The 27107-nt window shown below is 43.5% G+C and overlaps 1 protein-coding gene across 7 annotated transcripts in view; it reads left to right on the top strand.

The window, feature by feature from the left end:
• Nucleotides 1-27107, top strand: part of plch2a (phospholipase C, eta 2a) — a 194846-nt gene that overhangs the window by 118985 nt on the left and 48754 nt on the right. For all 7 annotated transcript variants that reach the window (XM_031803787.1, XM_031803782.1, XM_031803783.1 and 4 more), the window contains 6 exons: nucleotides 2343-2489; nucleotides 8781-9024; nucleotides 10027-10156; nucleotides 17697-17867; nucleotides 26015-26108; nucleotides 26803-27006. In XM_031803787.1, the coding sequence (XP_031659647.1) occupies nucleotides 2343-2489; nucleotides 8781-9024; nucleotides 10027-10156; nucleotides 17697-17867; nucleotides 26015-26108; nucleotides 26803-27006 (990 nt within the window). The remainder of the gene's footprint in view (nucleotides 1-2342; nucleotides 2490-8780; nucleotides 9025-10026; nucleotides 10157-17696; nucleotides 17868-26014; nucleotides 26109-26802; nucleotides 27007-27107) is intronic.

The raw sequence follows: 27107 nt of genomic DNA, 5'->3' as shown, positions 1-27107 counted from the left end.
CTGGAGGAAATTGACACAGGCCGTTTGGGGTTCGGGACTGCATGGAATTAACCAGGGCCTCTGGGCTAATTCTCACTATTGACCAATGAAAGCCCAGGGAAGCCAAAACAATGGCAATCTATCTATCACTGGGATGTCTGTACTACTTTATCCTAACATAGCAGGCGTAAAAGAAATGCCCTGAGCGTAGTTCCCACCGGAACCTAGGTCAAAGATGACTGTATTCCTGAATGCATCCGGTTGTTGGTATCTCCGCTAAGGGTGGTACTACTTATGCACCACACATAATGTTTAAGGAGATGTTTATGATAATAATCATAATGGTATTATATATTAGTCAAACATGATTCATTCATAGGATGTTATTGACACCTGACAGTTGAGAATCTGGCATTGGAGACTTCAGCCTTAGCCCAGGGTTGTGTATTTTTTTTATTTATTTTATTTATTTTATTTCACCTTTATTTAGCCAGGTAGGCTAGTTGAGAACACCTTTATTTAGCCAGGTAGGCTAGTTGAGAACACCTTTATTTAACCAGGTAGGCTAGTTGAGAACACCTTTATTTAGCCAGGTAGGCTAGTTGAGAACACCTTTATTTAGCCAGGTAGGCTAGTTGAGAACACCTTTATTTAGCCAGGTAGGCTAGTTGAGAACACCTTTATTTAGCCAGGTAGGCTAGTTGAGAACACCTTTATTTAACCAGGTAGGCTAGTTGAGAACACCTTTATTTAACCAGGTAGGCTAGTTGAGAACACCTTTATTTAACCAGGTAGGCTAGTTGAGAACAAGTTCTCATTTGCAACTGCGACCTGGCCAAGATAAAGCATAGCAGTGTGAACAGACAACACAGAGTTACACATGGAGTAAACAATTAACAAGTCAATAACACAGTAGAAAAAAAAGGGGAGTCTATATACATTGTGTGCAAAAGGCATGAGGAGGTAGGTGAATAATTACAATTTTGCAGATTAACACTGGAGTGATAAATGATCAGATGGTCATGTACAGGTAGAGATATTGGTGTGCAAAAGAGCAGAAAAGTAAATAAATAAAAACAGTATGGGGATGAGGTAGGTAAAAATGTGTGGGCTATTTACCGATAGACTATGTACAGCTGCAGCGATTGGTTAGCTGCTCAGATAGCAGATGTTTGAAGTTGGTGAGGGAGATAAGTCTCCAACTTCAGCGATTTTTGCAATTCGTTGCAAGGGCTAAACAGTGGCACTGCACAAGCTTAATAGGGATGCCATTACCTGGGCTATCTGTGGAAGAGCTGTCAAACTGAAACCAAAATAATGACCTGAATGACCGAAATCATGCCCTAAATGTGGTAGCGATATTTTGGTTCCGCTCTGTTTTACCCATTTTCCTCTTGAGGTATGTTTGGTGCTGTGCGAGAAGTGGTCTCGTCTCAGCACCAATGTTTAATAATCTCTTCTGTACAAACCAAATGGATTCGGGTAGCTAACAATAGCTAACCATTTTTCTTCTTCCACACTAACATGGTGTAAAATAGGTGTCTGGTTCAGGGGATAAAAAAAAAAAAAGGAAATTGCTTGGCTCTGCCTTCTCCCCCTTTATCTTCCCTTCCCTCCCTCTCTCTGCCTCCCACTCTCTCTCTCTCTCTCCCTACCCCTCTCTCTCTCTCCCTACCCCTCTCTCTCTCTCTCCCTACCCCTCTCTCTTGCCCCCTCCCTCTCTCTCTCCCTACCCCTCTCTCTTGCTCCCTCCCTCTCTCTCTCTCCCACTCTCTCTCTCTCTCTCCCTACCCCTCTCTCTCTCTCTCCCTACCCCTCTCTCTTGCCCCCTCCCTCTCTCCATGTCCCCTTCTCTCCCTCTCCCTTCCTCTCTCCCTTCCTTTCCTCCTCTCCCTCTCCCCCCTTTCTCCCCCATTTTGCTCTCCCTCTACACTCTCCCCACTCTTTGTCTCTCTCTCCACCCATCTCTCCCCCTTATTCCCCTCTCACTCTCTCCCCCTCTCACTCTCTACCCCCTTTCCTCTCTCTCACTCTCTCCCCCTCTCACTCTCTACCCCCTCTCCTCTCACACTCTCTCTCTCTCCCTCTCCCTCTAAGTAAAACACAGGCGGCTGTGAAAGCCATATCCAATGCAGTATGTGTGAGCGCGACCTTGTGTGAGTAAATGGTAAATAAATGTTTATCTGCCTTGAGCTCCAGACTGAAATGAATGAATGAATTGGTGCTTGACAACAACACCTACTCTCACTCCAATGCAATACACACAGCCTCCCTCATTATCCCAGACATAATCACTTGAATACAAACACTCTCTCACTCTTACACTCACACTAACTTCACGCTTTCTGTGTTTCCCTCTCCAGTGGAGAAATGCATGAGCTCCATGCAGACAGGGACCCAGATGGTGAAGCTGCGTGGCGGCTCCAAGGGACTGGTGCGCTACTTCTACCTGGACCAACACAAGTCCTGCATCCGCTGGCGGCCTTCTCGCAAGAACGAGAAGGCCAAGAGTGAGTAGTTTTACTATTTTACTTCATGACTGAATGATTGGCTGACCTGCTTAGACATGGAATTAACAGGAGTTAAGTCTTTGTAGCCACACAGTCTGTTTAATAGTCGAATTACAAAGCCAAGAGTGAGTCTCTTTAACTTTACGACTGAGTGACTGGCCCTCATCCAGTGTGTCACGTTTTGATTCCCTACTTCTGTATTAACCTGGATGTAACAGGAGTTAAGGCCCAGATCCAATCAGATCAAGACTGGCCCTCATCCAGTGTGTCACGTTTTGATTCCCTACTTCTGTATTAACCTGGATGTAACAGGAGTTAAGGCCCAGATCCAATCAGATCAAGCGTTAAGCCGGAGGTGTAACTGCGTTAGAGCTGTCAAATCGGTGAGTGGCTGCTTGTGTGGCCATTATCACGAAGCCACACCCATCCCACTCGCTTTAGAAGTTCCGAATGAGAAAGGCTATATAAACATAATGACACTCGCGTTCAAAATCAATAAAAACATAATACGGATTTATATTGGCCTAATGTAACAGGGCTGCATGGGATTATTACTAATGCGACTCGGCACATCCAATGGAAATGTCGTTGATAGGTATAACGCCGGAAGCTCCAATGCAGTTACAACTCTGACACACCTCTGACATCGCCTAAATAAAAATGATGAAACTGATGTGCGGTTGTCGGTTATCGCGGGTTAAGGCAGAACTGATTGAATCTAGACTAGCTCCACGATTAGTTTCATAGTGCATATTAGTACATATAAGATGTTTGCGTGAATGTCCCTTTAGTCTGTCTTACATCAACAATCAGCACTTCCATCTCTCCCACTAAGCTTATTACCGTAGTCTCAAACAGGAATCATTGAAGATTCACCTCAAAATTGTTTGTGTAGAAACAAAATGGCCCCGTCTCACAGGAGGCACCAGGCTCAGTTTCCTGCCGCTCGCTTCGTAGCCTCCAGCCCAGCTCCACCACCGCCATGGGAGTTAATAAGCTTCTTAAGTAGCCTCAATTATTCATTGGCTTTAATCTTCCAGACCAGCATCGCTTGATTCAACACATTGAGCCAGGAAAGGCAGAACGCAGGGACCTCCAGAGAAACGAATGGAGCAGGAAAGGAAATTAGAAAAAGAACCCCGGAATCTTCCATTTTGTCACATGGGATCGGATTGGGAGATACCCTAATGAACACAGTCTCAGGCTATGCGACGGAAAGCAAAATCAGCATCTCTTATTGGACAAGTCTATTGTGATGCACACGACCCTGCCTTGCCGGGGCAGTTTTAGTGGTGGGGAGTCGAGACAAGCTGGGTGAGAAAGGTAGAGGTTGTTGTTGTTTTCATGCAGCAACAACAATCATGTCAACACTAAACTAAAAGACAGCAGGCCACATGACAGCACACTGACCCTACAGCAGCATATATATATATTTTTTTTTTGAAAGACGGTTCTTGAGAGGGCCACGATCACATTCCCGGCCCCAGATAACTGTACACCTCTGCATTATTTATGAACAGGCCTTATTCAGGGATCCCTTCGTGCTTTTTTTCCCCCCTCTCCACCCGGGAGCACACAAGCACCATGTTGCGCTGTTGTTATTCAGCGTGCCGGCTTCACCTTTGACATGTTGTCTTGTGTGTGTTGACAATCTCCAGTCAAATTGGTTTCAGGTTTCCATTCAACTGGGAGGCTTCTGTGTGACCTGAGATGCATACTGTACCTGTGTGCATGCATGTGTATAGAATATTTCTGTATTTATTTTTCTATTTAAAAATGTGGAGTACTGTAGGTTTTTTAGATTGTATAGATCACTCCTCTACTATAATGATGCTCTGTGTTTTTTAACAGAAATGCATCCACAAGCATAATTGTATTAGTATATTAATAGATTCATCAATTACCATTATCTAAGTGAGTTTCATCGAGAAACTTTCTTAGATAATTCCTTTGATACAGCAGTAGCAATACAAGGATATAACATCTACAGAAAAGACAGAAGTGCTTATGATGGAAGTGTTACGATATACAGTACCAGTCAATAGTTTGGACACACATATTCATTCCAGGGTTTTCCTTTATTTTTACTATTTTCTACATTGTAGAATAATAGTGAAGGCGTCAAAACTATGATATAACACACATGGAATCATGTAGTAACCACAAAAGTGTTAAACAAATGAAAAAATATTTTATATTTTAGGTTCCACCCTTTGCCTTGACAGCTTTGTACACTCATGGCATTCTCTCAACCAACTTCACCTGGAATGCTTTTCCAACAGACTTGAAGGAGTTCCCACATATGCTGAGCACTTGTTGGCTGCTTTTCCTTAACTCTGTGGTCCAACTCATTCCAAACCATCTCAATTGGGTTGAGATTGGGGGATTGATCCAGCATTCCATCACTCTCCTTCTACGTCAAATAGCCCTTACACAGCCTGGAGGTGTGTTGGGTCATTGTCCTGTTGAAAAACAAATTATAGCCCCAATAAGCGCAAACCAGATGGGATGGTGTATCACTGCAGAATGCTGTGGTAGCCATGCTGTTAAGTGCGCCTTGAATTCTAAATAAATCACAGACAGTACCACCAGCAAAGCACCCCTACACCATCACACCTCCTTCATGCTTCACATTGGGAAACACACATGCGGAGAGCATCCGTTCACCTACTCTGCATCTCAAAAGGACACAGCGGTTGGAACCAAAAATCTCAAATTTGGACACATCAGACCAAAAGACAGATTTCCACCGGTCTAATGTCCATTGCTCGTGTTTCTTGGCCCAGTCAAGTCTCTTTTTCTTGTTAGTGTCCTTTAGCAGTGGTTTCTTTGCAGCAATTTGACCATGAAGGCCAGATTCACACATGTTGAGATGTGTCTCTTACTTGAACTCTGTGAAGTGAAGCATTTATTTGGGCTGCCATTTCTGAGGCTGGTAACTAATGAACTAATGATCCTCTGCAGAAGAGGTAACTCTGGGTCTTTCTTTCCTGTGGCGGTCCTCATGAGAGCCAGTTTCATCATAGCGCTTGATTATGTTTGCAACTGCACCTGAAAAAACTTTCAAAGTTCTTGAAATGTTCCAGATTGACTGACCTTCATGTCTTCAAGTAATGATGTACTGTCATTTCTCATTGCTTATTTTAGCTGTTCTTGCCATGATATGAACTTGGTATTTTACCAAATATGGCTATCCTCTGTATACCACCCCTACCTTGTCACAACACAACTGATTGGCTCAAACACATTAAGAAAGAAAGAAATTCCACAAATTAACTTTTAACATGGCACATGGATGGAGATGCATTCCAGGTGACTACCTCATGAAGCTGGTTGAGAGAATGCCAACAGGAAGTATTTGTTAAGAAATTAACTGTGAGAAGTGTTAAAGCCCTTTTGGATTGATGATGAATGAAAAAATTGTATGGTTCAAAGAAATTATGCAAAAGAGGTGACAAACAAGTCAGGCTGCTCAGCTGATTGGTTGGCGTACTGTAAATTGAGAAATGTTTTGAAACTATATTATCAAACCAAGATAAATGACATAAAACACAGTGGGAAAATACTTTGAGTACCTTAAATTATTTAATGGGCAGAAAACCTAATTCATCTCCATCGTTTATTGAAGATGATAGGTCATTTATAACAAAACCTTCCGATATTGCCAATTTATGACTATTTCACTAGTAGTGGAAAAACTAGGAAGTGAAATGACGACATTAAACAGTGAGTGAATCATCATATATTTGTATAACGAAAGAGAAGGATTGCTGTTTTGAATTTGGTCAAGTTAGTGTGGGAGAGGTTGAAAAACTTTTAATCAATAAATGATAAGAATGATAAGCCACCAGGTATAGACAACCTTGATGTCACGCCCTGACCTTAGAGAGCCTTTTTATTTCTCTATTTGGTTAGTTCGGGGTGTGATTTGGGTGGGCATTCTAGTTTTTCTATTTCTTTGTTGGCCGGGTATAGTTCCCAATCAGAGGCAGCTGTCTATCGTTGTCTCTGATTGGGGATCATACTTAGACAGCCTTTTCCCCACCTTCAGTTTGTGGGATCTTGTTTTTGTGTAGTGCCTGTGAGCACTCCAGTCGTTACGTCTCGTTTGCGGTTTATTGTTTTTGTTGGTGAGTTTCATTTATATAAACATGCCCCCCCCCCCCCCCCCCTACATATTTAACCAAAGCCTAAAGGAGTGTGGGTGTCCACAGGCATGGAAGGAAGCCAAAGTAATTTCACACCCTAAAAATCCTAAAACACCCTTTGCTGGCTCTAACAGCCGCCCAATCCGTTTGCTGCCTGCTCTTAGTAAACTGATGGAGAGAATTGACCAAATACAATACTATTTTTCTGAGAACAAGTTAACTACGGACTTTCAACATGCATATAGAGAAGGGCACTCAACTTGTACTGCACTGCCTCAGATGACAGATGATTTGTTAAAATCAATTGATAAAAGATTATAGTTGGGGCTGTATTGTTAGATTTCAGTGCAGCCCTTGATGTTATTGATCATACATTGTTATTGAAGAAGCTCACTCCCTTCCATCTCCAAGTACTCAAGCAAAATTACCTTTAAAAATGGATTAAACATCATCTCATGGAATAGCAGGGACTGTGACGGGACACACACATATTTTGTATTATTTGTTGTTGTATTGTTTTGTATATAGTTCTTTTAAATTTGTGTGATTGTCCTTGTTAGGTTTTGTGTTTTTTTTGTGGACTCCAGGATGAATAGCTGCAAAAGCTAATGGGGATCCAGATAAACACATAAACCATCAAAGCGTATTGGATGGACCTCCTCCAAGCATTAATCAAAGGCACAAAGGCTTTTGAACTAACTGTATGGGAATAGATTGTTTTGCTCAGGTTGGATGGCCTCTAGGTTATCAAGTTATTATTTTCATGGGAATTATGCATGTTCAACAGCTCCACGACCCAAGGGGCTGGTATATCAAATAATGACATAGAGAGAGCTCAACCTCAAAACCATCCAGAATATATTTTATTAGCTCCCAAATTAGGTGATCATCCCAAAAGGTTACTGAGTCAATCTCCCTGAAAACAGGCCAACATGATAGCATACACTTCTCACCTTTTCTGTCTCAGAACATTGAGTGGGCTTGAGGTAAACTCAAAATGGCCACCACATACAGTTGAATTCGGAAATTTACATACGCTTAGGTTAGAGTCATTAAAACTCGTTTTTCAACCACTCCACAAATGTCTTGGAGTGGCCATCATAAGCCCTGACTTCAATCCTATAGAAAATTTGTGGGCAGAACTGAAAAAACATGTGCGGGCAAAAACGTTTGACCCAAGTTAAACAATTTAAAGGCAATGCTACCAAATACTAATTGAGTGCATGTGAACTTCTGACCCACTGGGAATGTGATGAAAGAAATAAAAGCTGAAATAAATCATTCTCTCTACTATTATTCTGACATTTCACATTCTTAAAATGAAGTGGTGATCCTAACTGACCTAAGAAAGGGGATTTTTACTAGGATTAAATGTCAGGAATTGTGAAAAACTTCCGACTTCAACTATAGATACCATTATAAAATCCGTTTGGGAAAAAATATGCTAAATGTGATTGAACATCTCAAGGCAATTTCTTCCTGTAAAATATAATTATCATGCCATTAGTGTTTCATCTTAATAACGTAGCTCTCCGGGCACAGCATGCTAATTCTGTGCCCGGTAGAGTTTTTTTCTGTGTATTTCTTCTGTATCATATTGCATAGGCTTCGTAATTCAGACTTCGAAGTTAAGTTTCCATCCCTCCCTGTACCTCAGCAATTTAGCCGCGGCTGCCGTTTCAGCCTCGTTATACGTCAGACGGGGGGGAAATAAATCCCATCCCGCCCAATGGAATAAACTCAAAATGAATATGAGGGTTATAAATGGATTTGCTTCATCGAGTGACTTTTCCTGATTCTTTATTACGTTTTAATGGTCTACATTGGAAGTGCCTCAGGTTTCCCTTGAATAGTTCCTCTTTTAACATGTGGATTTTTCACTCTACTGAGCTAAATGAAATGGACCTGGTTATGCATTTTTTTAGGTGCTGAAAAGGACCATTTTTGAAAGGGAAATAACTAAGCCAAAACAGTATGGTTCGGGTTGGCATGATGGTGTGAAAAGGGTCATATAAGGTCCCAAATTCAACAGTCAGCTTTTCATTGTTTCACCCGACTGTTTCAGAGTGATGGTGAACTAACCTTTATTTCCTATCTCTCTCCCCTTTTCTCTCCCTCCCTCTCTCGCCCTCGCTCTATCCAGTCTCCATCGACTCCATCCGAGAGGTGTGCGAGGGTAAGCAATCTGAGATCTTCCAGCGCTACTCTGAGGGCAGCTTCGACCCCAACTGCTGTTTCAGCCTGTATTATGGCGAGCGCTTGGAGTCCCTGGATCTAGTGTCCAGCACAGGCGAGGAGGCGCGTACCTGGATCACCGGCCTCAAGTACCTGGTGGCGGGCATCAGCGACGAGGACAGCCTGGCCAAGAGGCAACGCACCCGTGATCAATATCCTTACCGGGGCAATGGGCATGTTAGGCTGTCTCTGGGAATGGGTTGAGTAACTGGACAGCCGGGTCTCATTCATTAGTGCACACAAGCAAAATGTTTTGCATTAGCATTTGTAATTGGACAGGTTTAGCTAGTTTTCTTCCGTTGCCTAATAAATAGGACCCACAGGTCAATGACATTTCTGTTCAGTCAGTGCAGGTCAGGAGAATAATTGAAATACCATTTTTGGTGAGGACTTTTCAATACTTGGTTAAGATGATTCTGAGTGTGGATAAGTAATAACGCAGACTGACACACACACTAAAGTTCCTTCTCTCTCCCCACACGCAGACTGACACGCACACTGAAGTTCCTTCTCTCTCCCCACACGCAGACTGACACACACACTGAAGTTCCTTCTCTCTCCTCACACGCAGACTGACACACACACACTGAAGTTCCTTCTCTCTCCCCACACACATACTGACACACACACTGAAGTTCCTTCTCTCTCCCCACACACATACTGACACACACACTAAAGTTCCTTCTCTCTCCCCACAAACATACAGACACACACACAGTCTTCCGTGCTGGCATGTCAGCAAGGCTGATGTGCTGATAAAAGAAGGGCAGGTGAAGGCTGCCGGAGGCACCTATCACATCGTCTCGATCAGAGACGCACACAGACGGTTTGCGCTAAAATTAGACTCGGCTGCAGAGAGTGAGAGCTGTGTGAGAGATCAAAAGGTTTTGCTTGTTTCAGAACGATTTGGGCTCTGAACCGCAATTCAGCTTAGGGCTACCGTCTCTAAATATTCTGAACCACCCTAGCTGTCAACTATTTGTTGCAGATGATACTTGATTCATTGATTAATCAATCAATAAATCAATCAGTCGATGTGAACACCTGTGGATAGTGAATAGAACACCAAGACTGCGTTTAAACAGGCAAGTACCCGTGTCTGTGTTTGTGCTTACATGTGTGTTATCCATCCTCAACACCTGCTTGATTGGTACGTGGCTGAAGCAGACATTTGCGGAGGCGGATAAGAACGGCGATGGCAGCCTGAGCATCAGCGAGGTCCTGCAGCTCCTCCACAAACTCAACGTCAACCTACCCCGCCAGAAAGTCAAGCAGATGTTCAAGGTACACTACAGTCGTAGTTTTATGTTAATAATAATAATGGAGCTTTAATAGCACTGAATTACAAAGATCATCTCAAAATGAGAGGGAGAGAAGTGTTATCAGTGACAACAGGGCTGCTTTGTGGCCTTTTTTTAAAACCAATTTGTGTGTGTCTCATTGGTTTGTTGTGGTAGGGACGCACTACTCTCTAAATAATGAGCAGTCAAACAATGGAGTTGGTCCCAAATGGCACCCTATTTCATCTTTGCTAGGTAAAGCCCCGCCTTATCTCAGCTCACTGGTCACCATAGCAACACGCGTCCGTAGCACGCGCTCCAGCGGGTATATTGCACTGGTCATCCCCAAAGCCAACACTTCCTTTGGCAGCCTTTCCTTCCAGTTCTCTGCTGCCAATGACTGGAACGAACTGCAAAAGCTGGAGTCTTATATCTCCCTCACTAGTTTTAAGCCTCAGCTGTCTGAGCAGATTACTGACCACTGTACCTGTACACAGCCAATCTGTAAATAGCACACCCAACTACCTCATCCCCATATTATTACTTTCCCTCTTGCTCTTTTTCACCCCAGTATCTCTACTTGCACATCATCATCTGCACATCTATCACTCCAGCATTAATACTAAATTGTAATTATTTTCGCCTCTATGGCCTATTTATTGCCTACCTCCCTACTCTTCTACATTTGCACACACTGTATATAGATTTTTCAATTTTTATTTTGTGTTATCGACTGTATGTTTGTTTATGTGTAACTCTGTGTTGCTGTTTTTGTTTCACTGCTTTGCTTTATCTTGGCCAGGTTGCAGCTGTAAATGAGAACTTGTTATCAACTGGCCTACCTGGTTAAATAAAGGTGAACTGAAACATTAAAAAAAATATATAGTGCACTACTTTTGACCAGAGCCCTAAGCACTACATAGGGAATAGGGTGCCAATCAGGACGTGGAAAATGTCAACAGATTTTTTGATTTTATTTAACTAGGCAAGTCAGTTAAGAACAAATTCTTATTTACAATGACGGCCTACCCCGGCCAAACCCAGATGACGCGGGGCCAATTGTGTGCCGCCCCATCAAAACAATTGATTCTACACACGTATCGATCAAAACAATTGATTCTACACACGTAGTATCGATCAAAGCAATTGATTCTACATGTATGTATTTTGGTAAATACTTTCTTAACACTTTTTTTCTCAAAACCGCATTGTTGCTTAAGGGCTTGTAAGTTAGCATTTCACTGTAAGGTCTACAGCTGTGGTATTCGGCGCATGTGACAAATACAATTTGACTTGATTTTGTGGATATTTTGAAACAGTAAGTACAAAACCAGAGATGCACTTTCATTTCTGAGATAACATTTTGTGAGTCTTTATCTTATGAAAGAGGACGGCCCCTTTGTTTCCAATATGCTTCATTAATTGAAACCATAAAGCCTAAGCAAACGACAATTACCTTTGATTTCTTAGATATCTCGGCTCAGTTTGTGTGTGAATGCCTATTCTCCCTGTATGGTTTAGAAATGACGAGGCATCTTTTTCTAAATGACCCAGTCATGGTGAATAGAAAGGGCTGTGGCTTTCACATCTTGATTACTTTAAATTGAGTTCATTCAACAACTTCAGTCAAGAATGTCGCAAAAGTACGCATTCACACTTGACCTTTTCCAAACCCATTTCGAATTACTCACTCAGTGGTAATGGGGATGTGTCATCATGATGGTTGTCACATTTCGGACAGATTTGTCACAGGAAACTGTATTACAGGAAAGGCAATTGTGTCGTTCCATTTGATTTCAATCACTTTTCAAATTTATTTTATTTCTTTTTTTCTCCCTTTTTCTCCCCAATTTCATGGTATTCAATTGGTAGTTACAGTCTTGTCCCATTGCTGCAACCCCCGTACGGACTCGCTAGAGGCTAAGGTCGAGAGCTGTAGGTCTTTCGAGACACGATCCAGCCAAGCCGCACTGCTTCTTGACACAGTGCCCACTTAACCCGGAAGCCAGCCGTTTCCTCCGCCAGGTGTTGGAGGAAACACCGTACACCTGGCGACCGTGTTAGCGTGCATGCGTCCGGTCCACCACAGGAGTCGCTAGAGCGCGATGGAACAAGGACATCCCGGCCGGCCAAACCCTCCCCTAAACCGGACAACGCTGTGCCAATTGTGCACTGCCCCGTGGGTTTCCCGGTCGCGGCCGGCTGCGGATCTCTAGTGGCACATCTAGCACTGCGATGCAGTGTCTTAGACCACTGCGCCACTCGGGAGGCCCTTCAATCACTTTTTAACCACACCCCTTTTGATTTGAGAAAAACTTAACAAACATTATTGCCATGGTAGAAGTTGTCCTGAAAGCCCCAATATTTTGTGTGTTTTACTCTCCTTTTCTCTGCAATTTCGATCTCATCGCTGCAACACTCCAACGGGCATGGGAGAAGCGAAGGTGGAGTCATGCGTCCTCCGGAACATGACCCACCTAACTGCTCTCCTTAACACCCGCCAGATTAACCCGGAAGCCAGCCGCACCGCATGTGTCTGAGGAAACTGGATATTGCTGGATATTGGCAGGAACTGGTACACTTTGTCATACACGTTGGCCCAGAGCATCCCAAACGTGCTCAATTGGTGACATGTCTGGTGAGTATGCAGGCCATGGAAGAACTGGGACATTTTCAGCTCCCAGGAATTGTGTACAGATCCTTGTGACATGGGGCCATGCATTATCATACTGAAACATGAGGTGATGGCGGCAGATGAATGGCACGTTAATGGGCGTCAGGATCTCATCATGGTATCTCTGTGCATTCAAATGGCCATCGATAAAATGCAATTGTTCTATGTCTGTAGCTTATGCCTGCCCATACCATAACCCCACCGCCACCATGGGGCACTCTGTTCACAACATTGACATCAGCAAACTGCTCGCCCACACAACGCCATACACGTGGTCTCCGGTTGCGAGGCTGGTTTGGATGTAGTGCCATATTCTCTAAAACGATGTTGGAGTCAGCTTATGGTAGAGAAATTAGCATTAAATTGTCTGGCAACATCTCTGGTTGACATTCTTTCAGTCAACATGATAATTTTACGCTCCCTCAAAACTTGAGACATCTGACGTTACATTCAGAGGCAGTTTGGCACTCGGGACTGAGTGTTGCAACCGAGGTCAGATGATTTTTACGGGCTACGTGCTTCAGCACTCGGCGGTCCTGTTCTGTGAGCTTGTGTGTCCTACCACTTTGCGGCTGAACAGTTGTTGCTCCTAGACTTTTCCACTTAAGTGATAATGCCAGAGAAGCTGGTGTTAGGAGAATATATTGGCCAATATATCCTCCAAACACTGGCTTCGAGGGCATCACTTTCATACAACGGGGGTTACCAACACATTAAAATTATGATTTACATATTTTCATTCAACTTTATTTTGATGAATTTATTCATACTATTTCACCCTTCCACAAGATACAGTCCCGACACAAATCTAGGGTTGCTACCCAAGCCAGCTGGTTGTTGGTTCTATCGGTTCGGTTGCCAGAGACGCGACCCAGTTAAGTCTTTTTGTTCTGTATCTATGGACACGACCGAGTTGTTTGTTCTAAATGTTCCATTGTCATACTGGCTGGCAATGTTCTTATCCCTTGTTGCTAGCTAGCCAACTACAGCTAACTTAGTCACGTCAAACAGTGCAGACAGAATAACAAAAGTAGCTGCATTTGTTTAAGCTGTTTTCTAGTGACATTTAGTTGGATACATCCATAACAATGAGCTAATAATGCTCGATTTCAGCTGGCATAGAAAATGTGCTCTCCTGTCAGGACACTGTTGTTCAGAGGAGCTAGCCAACACAATCCCTTCAAACTGAAGCTGGAAAGACTGCAAATACAAATACATTTAATTTTAATAGTTTGCTATTGATATTTTTTTGTATATTCTTTGTATAAAAATGATGCTGATTCATGATTTCGAATGGCTGAGAAAAGCCGCCTGCCTGTCGGTCTCATCCTGAGTCTCGACACATTCATTACTATGAGACAGCTGGAGATTGAATTTGAATATTGTAACAATGTTGCAAATGTCATAGAGACAGACAGCAAGGTTTAAATCTCCGCTGTTGAAGACAACTAAATAGTATGAGTGAGATGCATGTGAGTGTAATGATAAGTGTGAGATAATGTCTACGTGCCCTTTACAGTGGAGATCAAGTTTACAAATTGCCCAGCTGGGCTAATGAGACCGTGGATTGCTCAGTCAGATGGAACAGAGTAAATACCCATTTTAACGTCATATATTTAGCAGATGGGAACTTGTGGAATAGACACTGGCTGGAATGCGGTTTTAACCAATCAGCATTCAGGATTAGACCCAACCGTTGTACAATTCACAATAACAGCACTTACAGATGACCGGGGCAGCTCTAATAGGGCAGAAATTTGACGAACTGATTTGTTGGAAAGGTGGCATCCTATGACGGTGCCACCTTGAAAGTCACCGAGCTCTTCAGTAAGGCCATTCTACTACCAATGTGTCCTCGATTTTATACACCTGTCATCTACGGGTGTGGTTGAAATAGTTAAATCCACTCATTTGAAGAGGTGTCCACATACTTTTGTTTATATAGTGTATCTGCAACAAAACAATTTGTTGGAAAATATGAATTTTTTTTTGTGCTGATTTTAGATATTAACATGAAAATATGTCGCCAATTGGATGGAAACCTAGCTTGTAATGTCTATGATAATGTTTTAATGTATGCAAATTGTGAAGTATTTTTGTATGTGTCAGATCGCAGGAAGACTAGCTGTCTCCATTGACAATGGCTAATGGGGATCCTAATAAAAATCTAAAATCCTAAAAAGTGGTAGTGAGAAGATCATGGAAAGATGCATGGAGCTATAACCCTTGATACATGACTTTTTACTCAGGGTTAAGCTATTAGCTGCAAACTCCCAGCCATGACATAGCCTAGTAAAGCCAGAGGGTTCTTTGACAGCATGACCCTGCGAGGATTAGCAAGTTAGCGTTGTGTTATCGTGTTAACGTGTTGTTAGCGCTGGTGGTCGTGGCTGTTTTTTTACCCCAGCCTGTGGCGTAGCTAAGCGCGCTAAGCCTCGCGCCCCACCGAGGGGTCACCCATATGGTGCTCAGGGACGCAGATGGCTTCTGGTGTAATACATGGTAACACACGGTAAACACACCAGGGACCAGTCTGGACGTGTGTGTGTGTGTGTGTGTGTGTGTGTGTGTGTGTGTGTGTGTGTGTGTGTGTGTGTGTGTGTGTGTGTGTGTGTGTAAGTACGTGCGTGCGTGCGTGTCAGACAGGAGTGTGTTTACGGGATAGTGGACTGGTCTGCTGGCTTAACCTATTTACTCCTGGGAGGAACCTGTGTGTGCTTTTCTCTGTTGACTTGACCCAGTAGGAGGATAATAACCAGTGCACATGCATCAATTGCAATAAGCATTAGTGACCCTCTTTCAATATATATTACAGTATACAGAGTTCTTGGCTTGTTAGCACATGATTTTTGGTACATTTGTCAAATCACAACATTGTGTGCAAAGTCATAGACGGTCATGTCAGAGAGTCTGCTTTATGTTTTTCAAATGTATTTATTTAACTAGGCAAGTCAGTTAAGAACAAATTCTTATTTACAATGACGGCCTACCCCGGCCAAACCCTCCCTTAACCCGGACGACGCTGGGTCAATTGGGCGCCACACAATGGGACTCCCGATCACGGCCGGTGTCGATACAGCCCGGGATCGAACCCGCGTCTGTGATGACGCCTCTAGCACTGCGATGCGGTGCCTTAGACCGCTGCGCCACTCAGGATAAATGTTGCATTGCTGTAATTTTCCAGTTAGCTTTGAAACTCTCATAGACTAGCTCTCATGTCTCAGCTACCGTTTGGGTGCAAATCGTTACTTATATTCTGAGTTCACCATCACTGACAACGTTAAATGGAACGGAAAAAAGAGAAAGAAAAACACCTTGCCTGACCATGTTTGCAATTTTCCAGTAAATGTAGATCCTATTGATTCAGTCAATCTGATCGTAGCACTGGCTTATCTTACTTCCACACTCCCCTCTAAGTCCCTTGAGCTCCACACACTAGCATCTCCTCCATTCTGACTCACTATCATCTCATTCATTGGTTCCCGATTCACTGGGCCTATGAGCAGAGGCCGCTCTGTTGCTTTCAGAACAATCCTTAAGCTGAGTCCCAAATGGAAACCCCCATGGGCCCTGGTCAAAAGTAGGGCACTATATAGGGGTTCTGGTCAAAGTAATGCACTTTATAGAAAACAGGGTGGCATTTGTGACGCACACTCAGTCTGACCCCCTGCCTGCCCAAGAAGCAGTAAGCTGAGGAAATGGGGTTGCCCGTTTTATTACAAAAGGACTCTTTCCAGCACCAACTGGGGAAAGGTGATGTACTGTAGCCTAGCTTAGCCTAGTGCATCAAGAGTCTCTCTCCTCCTCTCACCCTGGAAAGATTGACTTTAGAGAGCCCGTTTGGTGTTGAGACACAGAGGTAGTTGTTTCAGTGAGGCACTCTTTATCCCGGGCCGGAGGCACCACCACTCAGGCAAGCTGCTCAATGATTTATCGCAGCTGAAAGCACCGAAGATGAGGAAGAGAAGCGAGAATCACCACACACTGATGAATTAGTTCATATTAGCCACATGGCTAAAGCGCCACCTCGTAGTAACTTGCTTAAGTGCTCAGGCCCCCTTTTACATAATGAATGTGTGGGAATGAGAATAGATTGATCTTTTCTGTTGATTTAGAAGAACAGGAGCTCTCCTGGTGGATGTGTGTGTGTGTGTGTGTGTGTGTCAGTTGTTTCTGCCTAGTCATACTGAGAAATAAGTGTCAGTTCCTCACTTGTGCCAAAACCCATATTCACTCTGTGACCTGGGTGTGTTTGTGTGTGTGTGTGAGACGTGTGTGTGTGTGTGTGTCAGTGTAGAGCAGGGATCTGGCTGATTGAAAGTTATGAGACCTGGAAGTTTGAAAGTTTGTGTGTGTTTTTGAAGAGCTGGGAGCTGGCCGGGTATCAGAACTGGCAAGTGTGTGTGTTGTGCATGGAGGCCAACCTCCCACCAGCACCCACGTCATCACTCTGCAGTCAGGTCCATCTCTAGCAATGCGAGACATATGGAGCTGGCCATACACAAGAAAACCATTTCAGCCATGAGTGTTGGCAGGCATGCAGATACCTAACTACAATATGCATGCGCATATTCACATTACATCACCAAAACACAACTCGATATTCCATCTGACTAGTTATCTGAGTGTTGGTGGCTGTTAATTGCTGTGCATATTATTCAGGCGAACTTTTAATAATGTGATCCTATACACAACACCGTTCCATTCACAACAACACATAATTTGGTCTAGGATCTATAGGCTAGCCACATGATGGATGCAATAACAATCATCCCTCAACTGAATAACTACTGCGAAACAGTGGAAGTTAGGATTCCATTCTTTATGTCTAAATGACCTGACATGGCATTGTGACTTCTCTTCTCCCCAGGAGGCAGACACAGATGACAACCAGGGCACCCTGGACTTCGAGGAGTTCTGCTCCTTCTACAAGATGATGTCGACTCGCCGTGATCTCTACTTGCTCATGCTCACCTACAGCAACCACAAGGACCACCTGGACAGCATCGACCTGACCCGCTTCCTGGAGGTGGAGCAGAAGGTATGCAGGAGTAGAGTTGAAGCGTATGCAGGCAGGCTGGTAGGCAGAGAGGCACATAGACTCACACATGCATGCTGGCACACACATCCGTACACGGATGCACAAACAGGTGCAAACATGCAGGCACGCTGGCATGTACTCACACGGAGGTACTCACACGGAGGTACTCACACACATATACACACACACACGCACATCCCTAGATTGATCTATGGGGACATGGTTTGGGTTAACTTATATATTGTTGGTCCCCTTTAAAGGCCAGTGCGGTCAAAACTCTGTTTTCCCTGTGTTTCGTATCTTATTACAGCTGATGTAACTAACAGTGTAAACATTTGCAGCCAGGGTTATTTCCTGATAGTTTCTGGTTGGAAATACAATCTTCACAGGACCTTCTAATCAGCAGGTGACATCACCATGCGGTAAATTGGTTAATAGACCAATAACAAAGAGATTTCCAAACCTCTGCCAAAAACAGCTAGTTTTCAGTTTCCCCCTCCCCACTCAGATCACTCCCCCCAAAAATTGGTTGTTGGTAAAAAGCCATTTTTGCCCATTTGAATAAAAATCTATTACAGTAAGGTAATTAATTGTTACCCAGAAATGATTTTATATTGATATAAAACGGCTGCATTGGGCCTTTAAGGCATTTCTGTGACAGCCCTTTTTTGTAATGGCTTGACTGAGGCAAACATCTGAAGATTTGACTCTCAATAATGGTTAGCGACATGATCCTCTTGTTGGAAAATTGTATCGTCCCCCCCCCCCCCCTGCCTGTTTCCATGTGTCAAAAATATGTTGGTCAACAGATTAGGGGGAAAAGCAAGGGATATTACTGTTTAATTGCAGTGAAAATCTAATTTTGACATTCTGACGCTCCAATCTTTGACAAAGAGGTTTCAACCGTTAAGGGACAGATCTAAATGTACTGGGGGGAGGGGAAGGTTCAACTCAAGGTGTTATAAAAAAGAAATGCAACCCCCTCCCCAATGTTAGAAATATTTTCACATGACCCTCCCCTTGTACAGTAAAATAAATGGAACACCCTCCCCCCTCATAGAATTAACTAATTAACTCAAAATAATGTTTACGACCACAAATAACAATATCTATAGCGACTCTGTGTTTATAGATGTGGATATTGACTTCAACATGCTTTTGTGGCACGATCGGTGCCACCCAGAGCTATAAGCTAGAAGGTTGTGGATTCGCCGACCAACACAGATGAGCTCACTCTCTCTGCCTGGTTCATTACACCATGATCAGAGCTGGCTGCAGACAATGATCAGCTAGGGTGAAATCAGATTTTCAACATTTTGATGCCATATTTATAATGACAAAATATATGCAATTCATTTGCCACTTCCAGGTTTCTGTGGCAATGTACCACACAACCAATCAACAAAGCATACCGACTTCGAGCAATTCAATATCATGGTTTTGTGTCGACAAAAATAAAATCCATCCCTCCCTACCTCGTAGGCTTACCCAGTATAGAAGGGATGACTTGACAATGTCATTAAACTTGTTTGTTGTTTCCTGACATTTAATCCAAGTACAATTTCCTTGTTTTAGGTCAGTTAGGCTCACCACTTTATTTTAGGAATGTGAAATGTCAGACTAATAGTATAGAGAATGATTTATTTCAGCTTTCATTTCTTTCATCACATTCTCAGTGGGTCAGAAGTTGACTTACACTCAAATTAGTATTTGGTAGCATTGCCTTTAAATTGTTTAACTTGGGTCAAACGTTTCGGATAGCCTTCCACAAGCTTCCCACAATAAATTGGTTGAGTTTTGGCCCATTCCTCCTGACAAGACCTGGTGTAGCTGAGTCAGGTTTGTAGTCCCTCCTGCAGCAAAGCACCCCCACAACATGATGCTGCCACCCCCGTGCTTCACGGTTGGGATGGTGTTGCAAGACTCCCTATTTTTCCTCCAAACATAACAATGGTCATTATGGCCAAATTTTTGTTTCAAATTCTATTTTTGTTTCATTAGACCAGAGGACATTTCTCCAAATAGTACGATCTTTGTTCCCATGTGCAGTTGCAAACCGTAGTCTGGCTTTTTTATGGCGGGTTTGGAGCAGTGGCTTCTTCCTTGCTGAGCGGCCTTTCAGGTTATGTCGATATAGGACTCGTTTTACTGTGGATATAGATAATTTTGTACCTGTTTCCTCCAGCATCATCACAAGGTTCTTTGCTGTTGTTCTGGGATTGATTTGCACTTTTCGCAACAAAGTACATTCATCTCTAGGAGACAGAATGCGTTTCCTTCCTGAGCGGTATGACGGCTGCGTGGTCCCATGGTGTTAATACTTGTGTACTATTGTTTGTACAGATGAACGTGGTACCTTCAGGTGTTTAGAAATTGCTCCCAAGGATGAGCCAGACTTGTGGAGGTCTACAATTGTTTTTCTGAGGTCTTGGCTGATTTCTTTTGATTATCCCATGATGACTAGCAAAGAGGCACTGAGTTTGAAGGTAGGCCTTGAAATACATCCACAGGTACACCTCCAATTGACTCAAATTATGTCAATTAGCCTAACAGAAGCTTATAAAGCCATGGCATCATTTTCTGGAATTTTTCAAGCTGTTTAAAGGCACAGTCAACTTAGTGGGTGTAAACTTCTGACTCACTGGAATTGTGATACAGTGAATTATAAGTGAAATAATCTGTCTGTAAACAATTGTTGGAAAAATTACTTGTGTCATGCAACCAGTAGATGTCCTAACCGACTTGCCAAAACTATAGTTCGTTAACAAGAAATTTGTGGAATGGTTGATAAACAAGTTTTAATGACTCCCAACCTAAGTGTATGTACATTTCTGACTTCAACTGTATATACACAAATATTTTTAAAAGTGACCTGGATTGCACTATAAAGTCAGGGACTTATTTCCATTGTGGTTCTTATTTTTTACCTACATACATATACAATTACATAGATAGACGAATTACAGAGATGAGTATGAGGGGCTATTCTTACAAGCTTGTTTGGCTGGTAGCTTATTCTTTCGATGTTTGGGGCTGCTGGTGAACCATGATGTGCAGGCATCATCAAAGTGACACTGGACCAACGCACACTAGCTAGGTTTCCATCCAATTGGTGACAGATTTTCATGCGAATATTCTAAAATCTTCATAAAAACAATATACAATTTCAGAGTTTTCTTTAGGAAAAGGAAGATTTTAATGTACCGGACATTTGGGAAATGTATCGGACATTCAGGTCCGACCTGGTGCAGCCAGCGCCATCAATAAAGCAGGGATGTTGGCCAAATGAGCCACATTTACGTCTCCTTAAAAACAGACAAACAGACAAAATGACAAAAACACTACTCCTTGTGTTTCGAAGTGTAGCCTATGCAAAACTGTACAGCCTATTTTCTTTATTGGTTTGTAGGCTACTTTCCTAAAACAACAATTGTCCACCTCACGGTTCAGCTGTCAGAGATTTGAACATGTATCAGGGTGTTGCATGCATAGGCCTATAGGCTTCGGTGTCCACTGTATGATATAAACATTTGTATAAATATATGGAGCCTATATAAAGGAAGGGAAGATTAGGCCTAACCCCAGTGAGTTAGAGAGAGAGAGATATGTGGTGGCATGTCACCCACATGCGTTTCTTTATGTCGGATGGCTACTGCGTCTGCTATACAGATAGATCCATACAAAATAAGGCTAATTCGTTCATTTTCTATCTGAATATTTTGTATAAAGATGAGCATTATATTGTTAGATTATAGGAGTAACTCTGGTAGGCCTGAAACAGTCTTCCTCAACTCAAGTTCAACTGCCGGAGTCCGTTGGAGCGCCGGAGCTCACTGCCTTCATATCATAGGCCTGCCGTAGCTAAAGCTTAATAATAGCCACACCACACCAGACGTTTCTAAACTTTATTAGGGTAATATCAAAAGTAAGTCAAGCCATAGTTTATAGGGAAAATACGAGCAGAAGAGCAAATGTAGGCCTCCCGGGTGGCGCAGTGGTTAAGGGCGCTGTACTGCAGCGCCAGCTGTGCCACCAGAGACTCTGGGTTCGCGCCCAGGCTCTGTCGGCGCCAGCTGTGCCACCAGAGACTCTGGGTTCGCACCCAGGCTCTGTCGTAACCGGCCGTGACCCGGGAGGTCCGTGGGGCGAAGCACAATTGGCCTCTAGCGTCGTCCGAGTTAGGGAGGGCTTGGCCGGTAGGCAAATCCTTGTCTCATCGCGCACCAGCGACTCCTGTGGTGGGCCGGGCGCAGTGCGCGCCAACCAAGGTTGCCAGGTGCACGGTGTTTCCTCCGACACATTGGTGTGGCTGGCTTCCGGGTTGGATGCGCGCTGTGTTAAGAAGCAGTGCGGCTTGGTTGGGTTGTGTATCGGAGGACGCATGACTTTCATCCTTCCTCTCCCGAGCCCGAAAGAGAGTTGTAGTGATGAGACAAGATAGTAGCTACTAACAAATGGATACCATGAAATTGGGGAGAAAAAGGGGTAAAATTTAAAAAAGAAGAAAAAAAAGAAGAGCAAATGTAAACCAGGGAAAAAACACACTACCCTCCCCTGTGCGCAATAAAAACCACAAAACCCTCCCCAAAGCCCACTAGCTAACTAAATGGGGATGTACTGTATCTTCCCCCATGAGTCACCCCGTAGAGCCTGCGCTAGGTGACAGACAGTCGTTTAATGGATTTGCCATTGGGTTCTGAAGCAAATGCTTAATAGTGCTTAAGTGCAGACACAGGCTCCTACAAGGCTATTAGAATTAGCAGTATCACTTCAAATGAACTTCTAAAGGCTTCAGGGGATAAAATGTAATATGGTTCTGCTGTGAAAAAGAGACAGAAAAGGAGCTGTAATTAGGAAATTGTATCCAATCTGTCGTATTTTTGGGCACGGAATTGGATGTTCCACTACTCCCTACTTTGTTGGGAAGCATTGAGGCGGTTTTGCGAGGTGATTTATTTGAAATGGGGCCAGGATGCAGCTGGGCTGTCTCTAGCTCTTCTCTCCTCGCTCTGCTGGCATCATTAGCTACAGCCTCCCCTCAGTTTCTCATTTTAACTGTGTTTACTAGCTCTCTCTTGGTGTGTGTATGTTATTCGTTGTGTGTACTGGATACACATAGTATCAATGGATACACATGGTATCAATGGTGGTCAGGGCCGTTTAAGGTGAGGGAGGCCATTTTTACTTTATGGATATTGGATGACTGGAGCATGGATATTGGATGACTGGAGCATGGATATTGGATGACTGGAGCATGGATATTGGATGACTGGAGCATGGATATTGGATGACTGGAGCATGGATATTGGATGACTGGAGCATGGATATTGGATGACTGGAGCATGGATATTGGATGACTGGAGCATGGATATTGGATGACTGGAGCATGGATATTGGATGACTGGAGCATGGATATTGGATGACTGGAGCATGGATATTGGATGACTGGAGCATGCATATTGGATGACTGGAGCATGGATATTGGATGACTGGAGCATGGATATTGGATGACTGGAGCATGCATATTGGATGACTGGAGCATGCATATTGGATGATTGGAGCATGCATATTGGATGATTGGAGCATGCATATTGGATGACTGGAGCATGCATATTGGATGACTGGAGCATGCATATTGGATGACTGGAGCATGCATATTGGATGACTGGAGCATGGATATTGGATGACTGGAACATGCATATTGGATGACTGGAGCATGGATATTGGATGACTGGAGCATGCATATTGGATGACTGGAGCATGCATATTGGATGACTGGAACATGCATATTGGATGACTGGAGCATGGATATTGGATGACTGGAGCATGGATATTGGATGACTGGAGCATGCATATTGGATGACTGGAGCATGCATATTGGATGACTGGAGCATGCATATTGGATGACTGGAGCATGGATATTGGATGACTGGAACATGCATATTGGATGACTGGAGCATGGATATTGGATGACTGGAACATGCATATTGGATGACTGGAGCATGCATATTGGATGACTGGAGCATGCATATTGGATGACTGGAGCATGGATATTGGATGACTGGAGCATGCATATTGGATGACTGGAGCATGGATATTGGATGACTGGAACATGCATATTGGATGACTGGAGCATGGATATTGGATGACTGGAACATGCATATTGGATGACTGGAGCATGGATATTGGATGACTGGAGCATGGATATTTTAATTTGATGACTGTTATTCGTATTCTATGTAACATCGATAGGTTTTGGCTACTACATGATACTCTCATTTTCCCTACAACCATCATGAGGTTGCTACAACCTAGCCTATGAATGAAAGATGGCTACATGTGTGCCTACGTACTGAAGAAGCCTGTAAAGCCGAAACATCTGTGTACTCTATCCTCGATGCAGTGGGGGGGAAATGAAGGAAGCCTTTATGCGGCATCTTTTTTAATGCGACCCGTTACACTTTTTTGTTTGTCCTTCTCTACAATGCAACAACCATAAGAAATAAGAAAATAATACGAATATAAAGTAAATGGCTAAATAAAATGGAATCTTTTTTTGCATAAGTATAATATAGCAAGGCACAATTTGTAGTCCAATATGTGTTTTGAGGAAGGGGGGGGATTGGGGGAAAGTTTAAATTGTGCAGTATTTAGCAATCATAATAAGTGTGTGTGTGTGTGTGTGTGTGTGTGTGTGTGTGTGTGTGTGTGTGTGTGTGTGTGTGTGTGTGTGTGTGTGTGTGTGTGTGAATGAGTGTATATCTGAATGAGTGTATATCTGTCTGTGTGGGTGGGGGCATGTGTGAGTGCATGTGTGCTAATGTGCGGCGAGTCAGTGCAGGTGGTCTGTCCAGTTCAAGTTTTAGGCTTGTAGATAGAAACTGTCTCTGAGACTGTTGGTATCAGACCTCATGCTCTGATACAGTCTGTTGGCTTGTAGACACCAACAGTCTCAGAGACCGTGTCTATCAGACCTCATGCTCCGATATAGTCTGATGGCTTGTAGATAGAAACTGTCTCTGAGACTGTTGGTATCAGACCTCATGCTCTGATAGTCTGATGGTTTGTAGATATAAACTGTTTCTGAGACTGTTGGTATCAGACCTCATGCTCTGATACAGTCTGATGGCTTGTAGATAGAAACGGTTTCTGAGCCTGTTGGTATCAGACCTCATGCTCTGATAGTCTGATGGCTTGTAGATAGAAACTGTTTCTGAGACTGTTGGTATCAGACCTCATGCTCTGATACAATCTGATTGCTTGTAGATACCAACAGGTTCAGAGACAGTTTCTATCAGACCTCGTGTTCCGATACGGTCTGCCCGACGGTAAGGGAGTGAACAGCTTGTAGCTGGATTGTATGGGGTCCGTTGAAGGCCCGCAGCATCATCATCAGGCACCTTTTTGTGTGTGTGGTGTATATTAACTCTCCCATCTCTGCCTCAATACCACTGCCAAAAATGTGTCCACTCTACACACTCGTAAGCCAAACCCATTTATCCACATTTACCCACTTCTTAAAAATGCCCTGAACCTCTCATGATGAGGCATTGGGAATTGGAGCAAAACCACAGTCAGTAAGCAGTTTGATGTCAAATCCCTCATGTTTGAGAGTGAGCAGTTGAAAGTGTCACAACAGAAGGGAGAATTTGCTATTTTGCTGGCTAGCTGCTCATTCTGTGGTCGAAATCCTGTTTACCCCTTCAACAAGTAGACCAAGCCACTTAGCCAAAGCCTCTCTCTCCCAGTGCTAAGCGCTAACCACAAACATATTGGCCTAGTAGTGTGCAGCCCTGTACTGGGAAAAAACCTGGCACCGAGACAGTCTGTTTCTTCAACAACTTCCCCCACCCATTTTGCAACGGCCTGACGATGATCAACATGGATGGGAATCTGATCGACCAGTCAGCCGGTTTAAAAGGGCCAGCTGTTGGGCGGACAATCGGATTCCAGCACAGGGATGGGGGACAGAAGCCGCATGTGAGGACATCTCCTAATTGGATTAACAGGACTTCCCCAACCCTCCCTATGTTTACTGTTATGGAGGGGGGATTTGAGGAGACGTAGTTAATTATGGCTACTGTCGTCAATCTGCGTTTCTTACTGTTTGCTTATGTGTTTTTGTTTGTCTTTTTCCGTTTTGTTAGATGACCAAGGTGACCAAAGACCATTGCCTTGAGATCGTGAACAAATTTGAGCCCTGCTCCGAGAACCAGAAGCAGGGAGTTCTGGGTATTGATGGTAAGAGCTCTCTTATTGGTCCCCTTTTCGATTGACCTTTTATCAGTCAAATGTTGAATGTCTCACCATGCTCTGAAATGTAGCTTTTCCAACAGCCTATTCATGTAGACTCCCTGAACTCCCCCCAGTGATTATACAAAAACATGTGTTTATTGTTCATCTCTAGAAAATCCAAATAGTTTAGAAGTATTGTATAAAAAAAAAATTATGCATGAAATGTTGGCTTGTAATCATTGATTTTCTTGTTGTTGATCTGTCCCTAAACTCACAGACATACTCTTCAGATTGTCTGAACTTGTCATTTTAGTGAGCGAATACTTAACATTTGTGTACTGTCAGTTTAAATACAACATCTACAGACCACATTCATGTTTCTCTATCATATTCTCTTTTCAGAATACATCTACAATATTGATACTTTATATGCCCAAAGGAAATCCCTCTAGGAACTCAACCATGGTCAAATCACCCTGAGATCCACTTTCATGTTCAACACATCTGCCCCATTCCCCTCAATCCCACCCCTGTCTCCAACATGTCTCCAACACATCATGATTGATGGCTAGGCACCAAAGGAACGAAAATTGACTGAAACAGGGAGGGGACTACCTGGACTTGTCCAATAAGGATCGTTCATTTTCATGTTCAGTTGCAAAATGTTGTAAAAAAAATGTTCTGTTTGTGTGTGACCCAGGTTTCACCAGCTACATGCGCAGCCCAGCGGGGGACATCTTCAACCCGGAGCACTACGAGGTGACCCAAGACATGTCGCAGCCGCTCTGCAACTACTTCATCGCCTCGTCCCACAACACCTACCTGATGGGCGACCAGCTCATGTCCCAGTCCCGCGTCGACATGTACGCCTGGGTGCTGCAGGCCGGCTGCCGCTGCGTGGAGGGTCGGTGGAAGACGCCGTTCTCTCCCTCATGAGCACACACACAGACACCCAAACATTTGTGTGTAAAGAAACACATGCAAGCAAACAGATGCACCCAAATA

The sequence above is a fragment of the Oncorhynchus kisutch genome, linkage group LG24, assembly GCF_002021735.2.
Source record: "Oncorhynchus kisutch isolate 150728-3 linkage group LG24, Okis_V2, whole genome shotgun sequence".
NCBI classification, from domain to species: domain Eukaryota; kingdom Metazoa; phylum Chordata; class Actinopteri; order Salmoniformes; family Salmonidae; genus Oncorhynchus; species Oncorhynchus kisutch.
The sequence above is the reverse complement of the archived record's forward strand: the minus strand, read 5'-3'. Positions and strand labels throughout refer to the sequence as shown.